This window comes from Uranotaenia lowii, chromosome 2 (genome assembly GCF_029784155.1).
Source record: "Uranotaenia lowii strain MFRU-FL chromosome 2, ASM2978415v1, whole genome shotgun sequence".
NCBI classification, from domain to species: domain Eukaryota; kingdom Metazoa; phylum Arthropoda; class Insecta; order Diptera; family Culicidae; genus Uranotaenia; species Uranotaenia lowii.
In genome coordinates this window covers 298333761-298350502 of record NC_073692.1, presented here as the reverse complement: position 1 = coordinate 298350502, position 16742 = coordinate 298333761, and the positions used below count along the sequence as shown (strand labels likewise).

Below are 16742 nucleotides of genomic sequence, written 5' to 3'. Positions count from 1 at the left end.
ACTAATGTCCTAGTTCTATCCATCTGTCCGCGCTGTATGTGCTGAAGTAGATAATCTGGAACGTTGTTGTTGTAGGCCTTGAACATGAAGCATCTGATGCGTAAAGAGTAGATAGCTGGAAGGTCACAACCAGTAATTGTCCTTCTTAAAGCTCCAGTACTTTCTCTGTGCCTCAGGTTGTTTACGGATCTGATTTCGGATTTGAAGGCACGATGCAGTTTTGCTTTTAAAGCATGGCTGAGCCCAGGATAATAGACAATATCACAATACATGAAAAAGGGCATGATTATTGACTCTGCAAGCTTTTTCTGCGTAAGCAGGGAGAGAACGCTTTTGAATCGATTGAAGGTTCGTAGGGTTCCATACACCTTCATCATGATGTCATTCACCTGATCTCGCCATCGAAGATTATTGTCCATCCGCAGCCCAAGATTCACAACTGTTTTTGATACAGCTATAACCTCGCCACAAAAAATCACAGGTACAGCTTTTGTTACAGAGTTTCTCCTGGTAAAGATAATTGATTGTGTTTTCTTCGGGTTTGGGAAAAGCTGGTTTCTCCTGGTCCAGCAGTCAAAATCCCTATTCATTTTCAAAATGAGATGATCAATTTCAGATTGTGGTCCGGTAACATACAGCTGCAGATCATCCGCGTATAGCTAGTAATTGCATTCAAGCACATTCGGTAAGCTGTTAATGTATAAGCTGAACAGCATCGCACTGAGGCATGAGCCTTGGGGCGTGCCATCTCGCAATTCACAGCTGCTCGAGTTGTACTCGCCATACCGCACAATATGATTTCGTTGTGAAAGATAGGAGGAGATTAGATAGCGAGTGTTTCTAGTAAATCCAAATTCTTCGTCCAGCTTTGTGTCTAAAATGGAATGCTTCACACAAACAAACGCCAGAGACAGATCAACAAGGACCATCAATGTACAGTCATCATCTCCGAAACCGCTGTAAATATCATGCAAAACCTTCGTGAGCGCTGTTGTGGTACTGTATCCCCTGCGATAACCGGATCGGCACCTGGCGATAGGTGAAGGGTTGGATGTATCCTAGTGATTGGTGATTTGTGTCAGAAGAACTTTTTCTAAGATTTTAAACATTGCTGGAAGAACACTAATGGGTCTAAAATCTTTGTGTTCTACGGGGTTAGACACTTTTGGCAGTTTTCCACATGGAGGGAAACGTTTAGCATTCGATTATGTGGATGAAAAGATGTTCAAGAAATGTTAGAATATAGGGGCACAATATTTTGATGACAGAGATCGGAATCTGGTCTATACCTACAGCATTCGATTGGATTTCAAAGATGTGTCTCACGATTGTTTCGACCTCTGTACTAACAAATTGAAACGTTCTTACAGGCTGTAGATGGGTTGGATACTGGTGATCACAGTTATGCAAACCACTGGCATGCGAAAGCCTCGTGTGTCCTTCCGCGAAGAAACTGTTTAACCCACTCAGATCGATGTCCTCAGGATCAGACTGTTGTTTAGAAGGGTTGTGTATTCCTTCTCTCTTCAGGTTGTTCCACAGTTGCTTAGCAGGGAGGTCGTGCGAAAAATTTCGGTCAGCGTATTGTTTTTTAGCTGCAAGGATAAGACTGTTCACTGGGTTGCGCTCTCTGCTGTATTCAGGCGCGGTCCTATGGGGGGGGTGATCGGGGTGATCACCCCCCCAAGTGCCAAAAAACCGTTACAAAACACTCGTAAACGCTGAAATTTCTATAAAAGTTCGAACTTTTCCTAGTGGGTGTTCTTTCGAATTTCCAAAATTTTCCACTCCGTGGGGATGATTGTTAAATAAAAGAATTTATAAATTTCTTAAACTCTGAAGGTTGAAAAAACAATCGGTTTGACCAACTAAAACAGTTGAAACTTGCTTTTCTCTAGACCGTTTTTCACCACATTACTTTTGTTAAGGCACTTACAGTGTTTAATTCGAATTTGCTAACCATATACATATGTATCGTTTCTATTAAATTTTCTAAAAATACCAAATATACTACTTCTTAAATCAAAGGTAATGAACAAAACCTGATAAAAAATGAGTTCCGAAGTATACCTCAAAAAATAGTTTTTTAAAACATATGCTCCAAAAACTTGCCTATGTATTTATTTTTTTCCAGATAAGATAAAACCAGTGTTAATAATATCCCGTCATCAATCGACTATTCTCTCGGGAACAAGGCAATCGCTCAAGATTTTTTTCCAATTTTTCATCAACACGGCTGGAGTAACAAATTCGCACTAATTATATAGCCGATACTGCAGCTCATCCACACAAAATAGTTAAAGCTTTTAGTAAAAATCCAGCTTAATAATTTCAGTTGAAAATCCACCCTGAATATGAAAGTTTCGTTATTTCAATTGCAACTGATTAAGACTTTTTATTGAAAATTAAAATAAGCTTTAAGAAATTAAACCTTTATTAATTTTTTTAAATTTAAATAATACAATACAAGTTTGAAAATATTGAGTGCATGAAGCAAAAATACAATTTTTGATTTTTTTACTAAATCATTTTTTTGTTTCAAATTTGTAACTTTTTTTTCCGATTCAGTTTCAATAAATTTTAAAATCTATGAAAGCTTGAAATTTAAGAGAAAACAAATATAAACAAAGTTCCGAAAGCTGCATACTTAAGAAATGATTTTAATGATTTTGATTTAGAATTAAATTTGTAAATAGAAATTGAAGAATCGAAACAAGAGTTATATTAATTCGTTTCAGCAATATATTTCAGAAAAATAATAAAATATTCAGTTTTAAATTCATAGCAATTGTAAACGCTTTCTTAAATAAATGTTTCAATTTCCAAAGGTATTGTTGCAAAACGAGAATCACTAAAATTATGGTGAGAGTTTTGCGGTGATGTATAGATACTCTAGAAAAATATTGTACAGAAATAACTTTAAAATTTATTAACATTTTCTTCCATAAGAATGTGTGTATTTTTTCATTTGTAAAATCACATTCATATCGGAAGATTCTTTCAAGAGTTCTTAAATTGATAATTTTTAAATTGCTCAATATACAAATGACGAAAATCATCTTTTTATTAACAATTGTTTGCAGTGAGTATTAAAAATTCGCAGATTGTTTTATAAAAGGACAAGGATAAGCTGTTTTAAAGGATATCAAAAAAGTATGAAGATAAAGTTTGTGAAACTTTTCTAATTTCAAAACTTTTTAAACACAAACCTCTAATGAAGTTTAATGAAATTTGAAGGGAAGAGGAGAAGCAGTATGCATCATGGTCGTGTAACATTGTTTTTTTTAAGAAGTGTATCTTATCAGTGCTTTAATGATTAATCACTAGGATATAAAAAATCGTTTGAAGAGTAACAAATTTTATGATGAAATGGAATAATTTTTTCAAGAACCCCATTATAGCATCTATTTTTTTTCTAAATGTTTAACTCCACTTTCAAAAGGGTATTTATAAATTCTCATGGCCACAGAATAAACACTTTTTTAGATGCAAAATATTAAAGAGCGAATTTAAATTTATGTTGATGCCCTTAATTATTTTCAAATAGCTTAAAAATTATTTTTGCACTTTTCTGACAAAACTTTTAAACATTACAATAAAAATTCGAAATGAGGGTTCATACCACATTTCTTTCCCCAAAAACGCAAGTAATTTTGACTTCTCTGAAAAAAAAATATTAAAGTTTTCTGTTTTTTTAATGTTCCCAAATCTGTAAAATGATAGACTTTTATTCTTTAATTGAATAAAGTATAATAAACAAATTCAGAATCAATTTTTTTTCATGTTAAATCGTAAGTCCATCAGTTATCAATGATTAATTTCACCAAAAACTATTTCATTTTAAACTTATTAAACTCCATATCACCAAAACGAGAGGTGATAAACTAAATCTAGTTGAAGATTCGAGTTTAGCGCTCCAAATTCTACTACATCAATAGTTAAAACATAGACACCAACGTGCTATGTCTTTAATTATTTTGGTAAGACGTTTGTGACGGCGCGCCTCCATCAAAATCATTTTCAAAAATTTGTAGAGTAGGAAGGGAAATTTTGAATCAACATATAAAGGCCAACTGAAAAAGACCTTTTACTTGTGTGAGGAAATAGTTTGGAGAGAACATTTCAGAAAAAGAAAAGAAGAATAGTTAGGAGAAGCCATCTAGGAATTTATTGAAAAGCGTGGCACATTGTGAAGTCTAAAATTTATTAAACTCATAACTAAGTGGAAGTTATCAGGTAACCGCATCTGAAAAGATAAAAAAAGAGAATTAGTAAACCAGTTAATTTTTATAATATTATTAGGAAACTGAAACACTTCAACGCCGTAGTGATATCACCACAACGTCTCGTTGAGAATTCTCGAGCTGTGCATGTAAGTTGTTAAGCACGTTAAATGTCATAGTAGAATGCAAACTATTTCTAACATGTAAAATTACAACAGACATCCAACGCGTAGAACAGTTGCAAGTTGAGCATCCCGTAGGGCCCAAACGACATCTTTGCGCCGGTTCGTAAAAGGTTAATATACAGTACCGTTCATAATTGTATAGAAATTGGAAGCACGCGCACTGTCACTTCGACTTTGAACTTCCATAACTTTTGACTCTGATGATATTTTTTGATCAAATTTTCTGCGTTAGATAGATCAACTATCACACTATTATACCACAAAATTTGAGCTTTCTGGAGTTTGTGTGGCCTGAGATACAGTAATTCTACGAAAATCGGACTTTTTGGACTTTTCTCATTCAAACTGTAATATCTCCGAAACTACGCTACATTTTTTGTTGAAATTTTGCAGAGTGATTGTTGAAATGTAAAGCTATCATGTCTGAAGTTTTTGAAAAGTTTTATCAGTGGGATCAAAAGTTACACGAGGTACAATTTTTCAGGCATGAACCTAAAAATGCGATTTCTATAGAATTTTGGACGATTGTTTTCATAGGAAACTCATATGTTATGTCTAACAACCAGTTTATCTATTTCAACCAAAAAATCAAAACAATATTGCGAGATTCTGATTTCAAAACACAAATAGATCTTTATTTTCATTTTTTCATTTCATCATTGCTTTTGCCAGACATTTTTTGACTGATTTGTGGATGGAAACAATTATGTTCTCATAAATCGTCCAAAATTCTATAGAAATCGCATTTTTAGGTTCATGCCTGAAAAATTGTACCTCCCATAACTTTTGATCCCATCAATAAAACTTTCCAAAGACTTCAGACATGATAGCTTTACATTTCAACAATCACTCTGCAAAATTTCAACAAAAAATGTAGCGTAGTTTCGGAGATATTACAGTTTGAATGAGAAAAGTCCAAAAAGTCCGATTTTCGTAGAATGACTGTATCTCAGGCCACACAAACTCCAGAAAGCTCAAATTTTGTGGTATAATAGTGTGATAGTTGATCTATCTAATGCAGAAAATTTGATCAAAAAATATCATCAGAGTCAAAAGTTATGGAGGTTCAAAGTCGAAGTGACAGTGCGCGTGCTTCCAATTTCTATACAATTATGAACGGTACTGTACTTACCTATCCACCGTTGAAAAGTGAGGTTACCTGAAACTTTTATATAAACAAAAATACTTACCCAATATTATTGTATAAACACTCCAGGAACGTCCGAAGTTAGTACGTTGAACTGAATTGAAGAAGGATTAATTTAGAAGAGGAAAAATTAGTAAACGTAAGTAAAACATATTGTAAAAACAACAACAAAAGTTATATCTAGAATAATTGCAGGAAATTTTTAATACACTGTTTATTAAAAACTCGGACAAAGACTCTTGATTCATTCTTCGGCGATTCACATTAAAAATTTCGTTTATCACGATGATGTCGGAAGCTGCAACTACTGCAAAAGATGCCAATCGAAAAACTGGAACAACTCCGAAGGTAGTCCAAGGTGCTTCAAACCTATCGTGCATCGGTGCTTCCTGCAGTTTCCCCGGATCAACCGCCGAAATGTTACAGTGCAACAAATGTTCAATCTGGTTTCATCTGAAATGTGTTGGGGCCTCGAATGATGCTATCAAGAGAGCCTGGACGTGCAAGTCCTGCGTTCGTACCGTCTTTGCGGTGCCTGGAAATCTATCTGCACTAAGGGATGCATCATCAAGCCAGTGTCAAGCCTGCGGTGGTCCGGAAACGGAAGAAATGGTGCAATGCGATTTTTGCGACCTCTGGTACCATTTTCAATGCGTAGGTGTGTCAGAGGAAATTGCTGACATGAGTTGGAAGTGCGCTGGTTGTCAACATGAGAATATTACGGAACGTATTGTAAGTACTAGAAGTGAATTCGTTGTACCCCAATCAAATCCTCAATTAGAAGCTAGAGTTTCATTGTTGTCAATCGGCAATCAAACTACTACCGCAAATTCGACGGTTTTTCCAACAAATACAAACCCTCATGCAATGCTTCCACTATCGGTTACCCCTGCAACCACCCTCGCTTTGACTTATACGCTCGCTCCCTTTGCTACTATGAATTCTCAAAGCTATTTGTCTAGTGCGACAAATGCTTACCAGGTAAATAGCTCGCTTCCGAGCGCTGTGTTCAGTGAAGTGCGCGAACGCGCTGTGCCTCTGGCAGGCTCTCCTACTTTCTTTCGAGCAGAGGCTGCAGCCACAACCCAACCAGTTCACACCACCGCCACCATGAAAAACTTTCGCGCAACGCCCTCATTAGATCGTCACAGTCATCAAAAATTTGAAGTTGTGGATCAACCGAGAAAGCTGGACGTACCTGTTTTCCCACGGCCTCCGGTAAAACGAAACGTACGACTGGAATTGCAGAAATAAGAAGAAGAACAACGGTTGAACGAAGAAGAATATGCTAGGAAGAAGGAACTACTTCAGAGGCGCTACCAATTGATGCTAGAAATGGAGGAAGAGCAAGTTGATATCGAACCTGACACTAGGGTGAGAGGACGACTGCGTCGTATGGAATCGGGCGTAGGGCTACGAAACCCATCGAACGATCGTCAAATGTACCAACTCGATGCTGTAGAAAAACGTTACCCCACAACTCAACCAACAATAAGTAGTCATTTGCCTCAATCGCAGTCTCACTTCTCTCAGCCACCTTTCGAGAGAAGACATCCACGTAGGATCGCCGGGGATTCAGGTCTTAATCCAGCCGTAGCCGATTGTCAAAGTAAACAGGATGATTTTCGGCCACCAGTGTATTCCGTTCATGGACAATTCACTCCCAGACATCGATCTACGCCGCAGTATCCTGCACATCGCTTTATGACAGGAAACGTTTATGGTGAAGCTGATTTCGAAAGTGATCTGACTAACAGTCAAGTAGCCGCCCGAAAAGCAGTGTCCCAAGAATTGCCGACCTTCAGTGGTGTGCCGGAAGAATGGCCGTTATTCTTGTCGACATACGACACTACAACAACTATGTGTAGGTTTACGCCAGAAGAAAATTTGATAAGGCTTCAGAAATGCTTACGAGGGAAAGCATATGAAGCTGTGAAATGCATGTTGATGCACCCATCGAATGTAGCATCTATAATATCAACACTGAGGATGCTATTTGGCAGTCCCGAGGTGATAGTGCATAATTTGATTTCGAAAATTCATTCCACCCCTTCCCCAAGAGAAGATCGATTGGAAACTATGGTAGAATTTGCACTTAAGGTGAAAAATTTGTGTGCCACCATTTATGCATGCAGATTGGATGAATATACGTATAACGTTGCTTTGATTCGAGAATTAGTTGCGAAATTACCTATGCAATATAGGGTTGAATGGGCTAAATATCGGAGATCGATAGGCGAAGCGAATCTCACAACATTTTCGGATTGGTTGTACGATTTCGCGGAGACTATTTTACCGATAACATCTTTCACAGAAGCCGAACCCAAAACGGTTAAATCTTCGAGGAAAGGACCAGCATTTTTGAATACTCATTCCGAATACGACGATGATCAATGGATAGATTCTAAGGATCACATGCTACATTATCATCAGAATACCGAGCTGAAGGAGAAGCAGAAACAACACTTTCAGGCACCTGCTGAGGTGAATAGACCGTGTAAAGTTTGCAAAGGCAACTGCACTTCGCTGGAGAGGTGTAAGCGTTTCGGAGAGCTCACATATAACGGTCGCTGGGCTGTTATCAACGAGTATGGTTTATGTAAGAGATGTTTGGGGAGACACCCCAGAACACCATGCAAGTCACAAAAGCTTTGTGGTCAAAACGGATGCTCATATAAACACCATCCGCTAGTCCATAAATTTCGAAGCGACGACGGTCGCGTTGATGGAGAAGACGGTCAGGTAGTCACTGCGGATTGCAACGCACATTATCAAAACTCGAACCAAGCTGTTTTTCGTGTGATACCCATATTTCTGTACGGACCAAGCAAGACGGTAAAAACCTACGCGTTCCTGGATGACGGCTCATCATTGACCTTAATGGAAAGTGCTCTAGCGGAAGAATTAGGAGTGAGTGGAAAGGCGGAACCATTGTGTCTTCGATGGACCGGCCACAACACTCGCAATGAACTCGATTCACAAAACCTGGCAGTTGATATCTCCGGAACAGGGGCTGGACATAAAAGGTATTGTTTACCGGAAGTACACACCGTAGCCAATCTTGGACTATTTCATCAAACACTGGATATGCAGAATTTAACTGAAAAATACAATCATTTGAAAGGGATCCCTGTGGAGTCATACCATAATGCACAACCTCGTATATTGATTGGATGTAACTATGCAAACCTAGGGTATGTCCTTAAAGGCCGCGAGGGAAAAATACACGAGCCAGTAGCGACTAAGACTCGTCTTGGTTGGATCGTCTACGGTGGATGCAATTTACATAACCAACAATTCTCAAGCTATCACGGTGTTCATAAGTGCAATTGCAACGGCACTCAAGATGACGCGCTTCATCAGGCGATGCACGAGTATTTCTCAATAGACGGGCTAGGCATCACTAAATCCACAGCGCTTGTGGAATCTAACGATGATCGTCGAGCTCGGGAGATCCTTGAACGTTTCAGGCGAAGAGATGACGGACGCTTCGAAGGTCGACTACTCTGGAAATACGACAAGTTTCGGCTTCCAAATAGTAAACCGCATGCTATGCGCCGGTATGAATGCTTAGAAGCCAGAATGAGGAAGGACAACTCACTAGCAATCGTTCTTCATGCAAAAATGCAGGATTATATATCGAAAGGATACATACGAAAACTGGATGATGACGAAATTGAAAAGAACAGTCAACGAGCGTGGTATCTTCCGATTTTTCCAGTAGTCAATCCGAACAAACCCAACAAAATTCGCATCGTATGGGACGCAGCAGCAAAAAGTCACGGAATAGCACTCAACTCACTCCTCCTGAAGGGTCCGGACCAGAATACTCCACTAATTGACGTTCTTATCAGATTTCGGGAATTCAGGATTGCAGTTTGTGGCGATTTGCGGGAAATGTTCCACCAGGTCATGGTTTCTGAAGAGGATCAACACTACCAGAGATTTCTGTGGAAGGAAAATCGTAGCGATCAAACACCTAGCACCTATGTGATGCAGGTTCTCACCTTCGGCGCATGCTGCTCTCCGAGCATTGCACAGTACGCAAAAAACATGAACGCAAGAGACTACGCAGGACGGTTCCCAAAAGCAGCAGCAGCAATCATCAACAACCATTACGTTGACGATATGTTGCTGAGCGTTGAGAGCGAGGCGGAAGCCATTCGCTTGGCTGAAGAGGTGCGTTTTATTCACGGAAGAGCTGGATTCGAAATGCGAAATTGGATTTCCAACTCTACAGAAGTGTTGGCCGCTTTAAATCAACCAAACATCGCAGAAAAAAGTCTAAACCTTGATTCAGAGCTTTCTACCGAGAAGGTCTTAGGCATGTGGTGGTGTACTGCAACCGACAGCTTTACTTACCGGCTATCCCAAAGGCACGACGATGATCTTTTAGCAGGGAGGCGTATCCCGACGAAAAGAGAGGTGCTTCGAACACTCATGTCCGTTTTCGATCCCCTAGGATTTTTATCGAATTTGCTGATACAATTGAAAATTATTCTACAAGAAATATGGAGAACTTCGCTAGGATGGGATGAACAAATCCCAAAAGGTATCTTCGATCGTTGGCTGGAGTGGGTAGCTGTTCTACCAAAAGTCAAAGACGTACAAATCCCGAGATGTTTCCGCTCAGATGTATCAATTGGACCAAATACAAATGTTCAATTGCACACGTTTGTCGACGCAAGTGAGCTTGGTTACGCAGCAGTACTATATTTACGTTTTAAGCAGTATGAGAGGGTTGAATGTATGATTGTTGTTGCAAAATCTCGAGTAGCCCCACTTAAGTTCTTGTCAATTCCGAGAATGGAACTTGAGGCTGCATTAATTGGAGCAAGACTTGCAAATTCTGTATGCCAAGCATGGAGCCTAAATGTTGATCAGCGATTTTTTTGGAGCGACTCTAGAGATGTCCTTTGTTGGATCCGGTCAGACCATCGCCGCTATTCACACTACGTAGGACATCGCGTTAGTGAGATCCTTGCGCTAACTCAAATTCCGGAGTGGAGGTGGATACCAACCGACGAAAATGTTGCGGACGAAGGCACCAAATGGCATAGATCATCGGTACTGGCGAACAACAGTCGGTGGCTAAACGGACCTGAATTTCTTAAAGAAGACGAAGTGACATGGCCAATCGAGCGAGTGATCTTAAAACCGACAAACGAAGAACTCAGGGCAACTGTTTATTACCACAAACTCGTCCACCGGGCGCCAGTCGTTTTGTTTGACACAAAGAGATTTAGGAGTTGGAATCATCTAAGAAGAACATCAGCTTGGGTTCAACGATACTGTACTAACTTTAGAAACCGATGGCAGAAAAAACCATTTGTTAGAGGTCCGCTTTCTGGTCAAGAAATCCACCGAGCAGAAATGGTCTTGTTTCGCCAGGCACAAAACGAAAGGTTTGCAGCGGAAATTGAAATTCTATCAGACGATAATGCTTCTCACAAACTGTTACCCAAATCTAGCTCTATCTACAAACTCTGGCCGTTCATAGATAACGAAAGAGTATTAAGAGAAAAAACTCGTATTGGCGCTTGCGTGATGACTAGTATGGACGCCAAAAACCCAATTATATTACCGAAAACCAGTCACATATCGATCCTCATTGTTCAACATTACCATGTAAGATTTTACCATCGAAACCATCGCACCGTGTTGAACGAAATTAGACAACGTTTTTGCATAGTACCCCGCCTTGCCAGCCTCCTCTGGCAGGTACGTAAAGAATGTCAAGTTTGTAAAAATCAGCGAACAGTTCCATTACCCCCTCCAATTAGCGAACTTCCTTCGGCAAGATTAGCAGCCTTTTCAAGACCATTCTCATTTGTTGGGATTGATTATTTCGGTCCAATAAACGTGACGGTAAGACGCAGCTCAGAGAAGCGATGGGGGGTATTAATAACTTGTCTAACGGTGCGGGCGATCCATATCGAAATAGCATATTCACTATCAGCACAATCTTGCATCATGGCCTTAAGAAATTTCATGGCAAGAAGAGGCGTTCCCATAGAAATATACAGCGATCGTGGTACTAACATGGTGGGGGCTAGTAAAGAACTTTTAGCGGCTTTGAAGTCAATGGATCAAAATACCGTCATTAAAGAGATAGCAAGTCCTAATACTACCTGGTCATTCATCCCTCCAACTTCGCCGCATATGGGTGGTTCATGGGAAAGGATGATTCAGACAGTGAAAAGAAATCTCAATCAAATTAAACCACGTCATCAACTTACTGATGAAGTTCTTCAGAATCTTTTAATTGAGATAGAAAACGTCGTAAACTCCAGACCATTGACACACTTGGCTTTGGAAGCCGAATCGTCTCCTGTTTTGACTCCTAACCATTTTCTATTGGGTTCTTCAAACGGACTGAAGCCAACGACTCTATGCAATGATAGCAATCAAGCTTTGAGAAATACATGGCGAACTTCTCAAATCGAAGCAAACGTATTTTGGAAACGATGGATTCGTGATTATCTTCCCGACCTCACTAAGCGATCGAAATGGATTACTCCAAACGCATCGATCAAGGTAGATGATGTTGCTGTGATTGTTGACCCCAACCTTCCGCGAAACTGCTGGCCACTCGGTAGAGTAATTTCGGCTATCCCAGGCAAAGACGGTGAAGTCAGAGAGGTGGTAGTTCAAACCGCGAAAGGAATTTATGAGCGACCCGCAGTGAAGCTTGCTGTACTCGATGTTCGACGCGATGTATAAGTAAACCAGGAACTGGTGTACCCGGGGGAGTGTGACGGCGCGCCTCCATCAAAATCATTTTCAAAAATTTGTAGAGTAGGAAGGGAAATTTTGAATCAACATATAAAGGCCAACTGAAAAAGACCTTTTACTTGTGTGAGGAAATAGTTTGGAGAGAACATTTCAGAAAAAGAAAAGAAGAATAGTTAGGAGAAGCCATCTAGGAATTTATTGAAAAGCGTGGCACATTGTGAAGTCTAAAATTTATTAAACTCATAACTAAGTGGAAGTTATCAGGTAACCGCATCTGAAAAGATAAAAAAAGAGAATTAGTAAACCGATTGTATCCCATTTACCCGAAAACCATTGCCCAGAATGATTTTTTCCCAGAATGACAAATACCCGAAATCAAACCCCAGAATGAACCATTTCCCAGAAAAAAATTCCCCAGAATGCACCATTTACCAGAATTTTTTTTCCCAGAATGGACCATTTCCCAGAATTTTTTTCCCCAGAATGGAACATTCACCAGAATGGCACAAATCCCAGATTTTTTCCCCTAGTATTTTTATTTGTTTTTTTTTCTAATGAATTCTTGAATATTTCATATGATTCGAAATAAATTTTTTCAAAATGATTTTTCAAATGAAACTACGGCTTTGAAATTTTCCAACTAAATTTATTTTAGAACCAATATTGTCTTTGTTTATGGTTTGGGTACTTTAATTGATTCAATGCTTACCATGGTCCTTTAAAAAACCGTTTTGGTATCCGACTCCTCACGCTGCGCGTTCGAACTTGAAAGACGTTTTGTCCTTCACGCTGTCGCGTGGCGGACGGGGCTAAGGGATCACCCCTAGCTTTCACGCAGACCTAGGAAGCCCCGGCAGACCTAGACCAATGTCTTAGGGCCGCCGCTTCCGACGGCGGGTCGGCGGCCTCCTCGGATTTGGGAGCTTCGGCGGCTTTGTGCCGCCTCAGCCCCTTCATCCTCGTTGGTTGCGGCCTTGCCGCAAAAGAATAGAGTTATGAAATCCCATTTTTTTTTGTAACAATTCCTTTTTTTAAATAAATTCTAGTAAGGATAAATGTTTTCAATTTTCTGGGAAATGGTCCTTCTGGCGAAAAAAATTCTGGTACATGGTTCATTCTGGTGAAAAAATTTCTGGGAAATGGTACATTCTGGCGAAAATTTTTCTGGGGAATGGTTCGTCTGGGGAAAAAAATTCTGGGGAATGGTTCTTTCTGGCGATTGGAATTCTGGGGATTTTTCATTCTGGGCAATGGTTTTCGGGTAAATGGAGTACAACCTAGTAAACCAGTTAATTTTTATAATATTATTAGGAAACTGAAACACTTCAACGCCGTAGTGATATCACCACAACGTCTCGTTGAGAATTCTCGAGCTGTGCATGTAAGTTGTTAAGCACGTTAAATGTCATAGTAGAATGCAAACTATTTCTAACATGTAAAATTACAACAGACATCCAACGCGTAGAACAGTTGCAAGTTGAGCATCCCGTAGGGCCCAAACGACATCTTTGCGCCGGTTCGTAAAAGGTTAATATACTTACCTATCCACCGTTGAAAAGTGAGGTTACCTGAAACTTTTATATAAACAAAAATACTTACCCAATATTATTGTACAAACACTCCAGGAACGTCCGAAGTTAGTACGTTGAACTGAATTGAAGAAGGATTAATTTAGAAGAGGAAAAATTAGTAAACGTAAGTAAAACATATTGTAAAAACAACAACAAAAGTTATATCTAGAATAATTGCAGGAAATTTTTAATACACTGTTTATTAAAAACTCGGACAAAGACTCTTGATTCATTCTTCGGCGATTCACAACGTTTTTATAAGAAAAAATCTTTTTCAAATGTTAAAATGTTCATCTTCATATTATATTTTAATTTATGAAGAGTTTAATCTACGTGATTTTGTTTGTTAATTTATTTTATCGACCTTATCAGTGAAAATTAAAAGAACACAACTAAGAATATTTCAACATTATGGAAATTCTTTTCAAATAGAAAGTTAGAAGGAAAAATACTACCAGCACATAAAACTTTAAAAGTTGAATGCGTTAATAAAACCCTTTGTAAATAAAAAAAAATAGAAAGTTAGAAGAAATACAAGGATATTTAAAATGAGAAAATGAAATTTTATAAGAAGCAATATTCCAATTGACGGTGAAAAAATATTCAGAGCTTGAAATTTTAAACTATAACTTCGCTTGAAAATTTAAAAGTTTTTTTCAATTATTTTAAATAATCTTTTTCCAATCGTTCATGATTTTTATTTAATCTGTGAAAAAAATCGAGAAAAAGATTTGAAGTAGCAACTTAAAAACAGATATTTAAGCGCAATGTGAACTTAATTAGCATTTGCTATATTTTTTCAATATTTATAATAAAACTTGAAACTCTTTGTTTTTATTTTTATCAGTTTCGTATTTGATCATATAAGAACTCTTCCATTCCATACTGGTAGTATTTGAATATTTATAAAGGATTTTATTTCTGGCTTTGATAACTGACACTCTTGAAATAAAATTAATTATTCTCATTTTTGAATTAATCATCTACTAATTTCAAATAAATTCTCTGAGGTTCAGTATGGATATATTTTCCTCATCGATAATTCACATTCCAAATTGTGTTTGAATAGTTTTTCGAATGGATGACTTTACAGAGGAATTTTTCAACCAACCCTACAATGGAAATTGAAGAAAAGAAATAGAAAATAATATGGTTGATAATTCACATCACTATCGATTATTCTGACCCAATCTGATTTTTTGTAAGAATTCGAGTTTAATTTCATATCAAATCTGGTGTTGTATTTGATGTATTCTTGTTCTGTGCACTGATTGTTATGTCCGAAGCTTTAAATTCTGGCTTTATTCCAAATATCTATTCTATAATTTCGAACAAAATTTTAAATTCGAAACCCTCTACCCATGGACATGTCCTTCAAACGGGTTTGATGTGCAGCAAATATTTAAGTCTAATTTGAAACTGCAACCCTACCCCCCCCCACCTCCAGCCCCCTCCCGCCGACGCCAACTTACTCTCTCCAAATGAACGTTTTTTCGCCATATATTTACGTTATTTTCTGATTATTGAAAATTTGGAAAAATCACCCCCCCCCCAAGAGCCAGCTCTAGGACCGCCCCTGGCTGTATTTCTGCCACTGTTCATCGCCTCGGCGACGATTTGGGTTCAGATGATGTAAAGGGAATGCTAAGTTCCGGATATTTAACGCGCGTTCGATTCTCGGTGTCATCCAGGGTGTTACTTCAAATGGGCTCGACACTGTTTTTCGAGAGCAGTGTTTTATTACGCAGCTTCAAAGCTAAAAATATTCGACTTTTAGTTTTCATTTTTTGGTTAAGTATTAATATCTAGCTTACATTTTAGTTCGAGAATATCGCCTGTGCTTCGCTACTCGATCGCTTTCGAACCCGGGTCTATCTGAGCCAGAATACGGAAATCACTAACATGAAACAAATAACTGTATTAAAATTCGAATTTCACTTTCAGTTAGATAAAGTAAAAAGAACTTACGGTTAGCTATGCTCAGAATTCTATCAGGCAATTCGTCGAGTGCTGCCGAAATCGAGTGGTATCGGAACGGTATCACTGTTTCAACAATCGATAGTAAGCGAAATTCTATCCTAACAATCAAGTATCAAAGACAACTTACATTTTACGAGGCACTTATTAAGCTACCTGACAAAGTATCGGTGGTTCGGAATGGTGGGATAACTGTACGTGTTACTGAACGGGGCTACTAAATGGGCAGCACTGAACGCACTCAAGTTGATGACAGTTGAACAGGGAAAAAGAGCGAGAGAAAAGAAAGCGGTTTATTCGGCGGGAAAGTCGTAGGACGAAAATAAACAATAACAAACTCTAGAATTGTTCAATTCAAAGCCAGTATAGTAGTTCGGTGATTCAAAGAAAACTAAAGCTAAAGTTCACAGTGGTTATTGTTGAGTTCGAGTTAAAACCCTAAATTTACGCGCTAAGGTAGGCCTAAAAATCAAATTGAATTGCGCAACGCAAATTATAATGGAAAATTATCCAAATCCAAATTTGCAAGTGAAACTGCGCAGGAAGGTTGAGCACAGGTTACAATACCACGTACAAAGCGTTTTCAATTAGGAATCGCCAGATTGAACCAAAATCGAATGAGGTGAGAAAAGTGGAAATTGAATCTTTAACCTAGGTTTTTTAAAGGTGTATGGACTAGCGGCAGAAAATAGCTGGAATCGAGACGGAAGTAAGCGATAGAAAGTTCACTAAACGTAAGGTTGAAAATTGTTCTTTAGAATATTCCTAAATTAATTGTATTAAAATTGTAGGAATTTAAAACGTGTCCCGGTAGAGCTTCGAACGAATAAAAGGGAACGTTACGAATTTGGAAATTAAGCTTTATTGTCATCACGATCCGGAAGTATCAATTTTCACAGTACGA

General features: G+C 38.5%; 2 protein-coding genes across 5 annotated transcripts in view; both read left to right on the top strand.

Moving 5' to 3' along the window:
* Positions 1-16742, top strand: part of LOC129744886 (EH domain-binding protein 1) — a 63262-nt gene that overhangs the window by 2943 nt on the left and 43577 nt on the right. The window lies entirely within an intron of this gene.
* On the top strand, positions 6891-12278 carry LOC129742798 (uncharacterized). The gene is made up of 4 exons (XM_055734738.1): positions 6891-8154; positions 8248-8581; positions 8861-9734; positions 12057-12278. The coding sequence occupies exons 1-4, from the start codon at positions 6891-6893 to the stop codon at positions 12276-12278; spliced, it is 2694 nt and encodes an 897-aa protein (XP_055590713.1).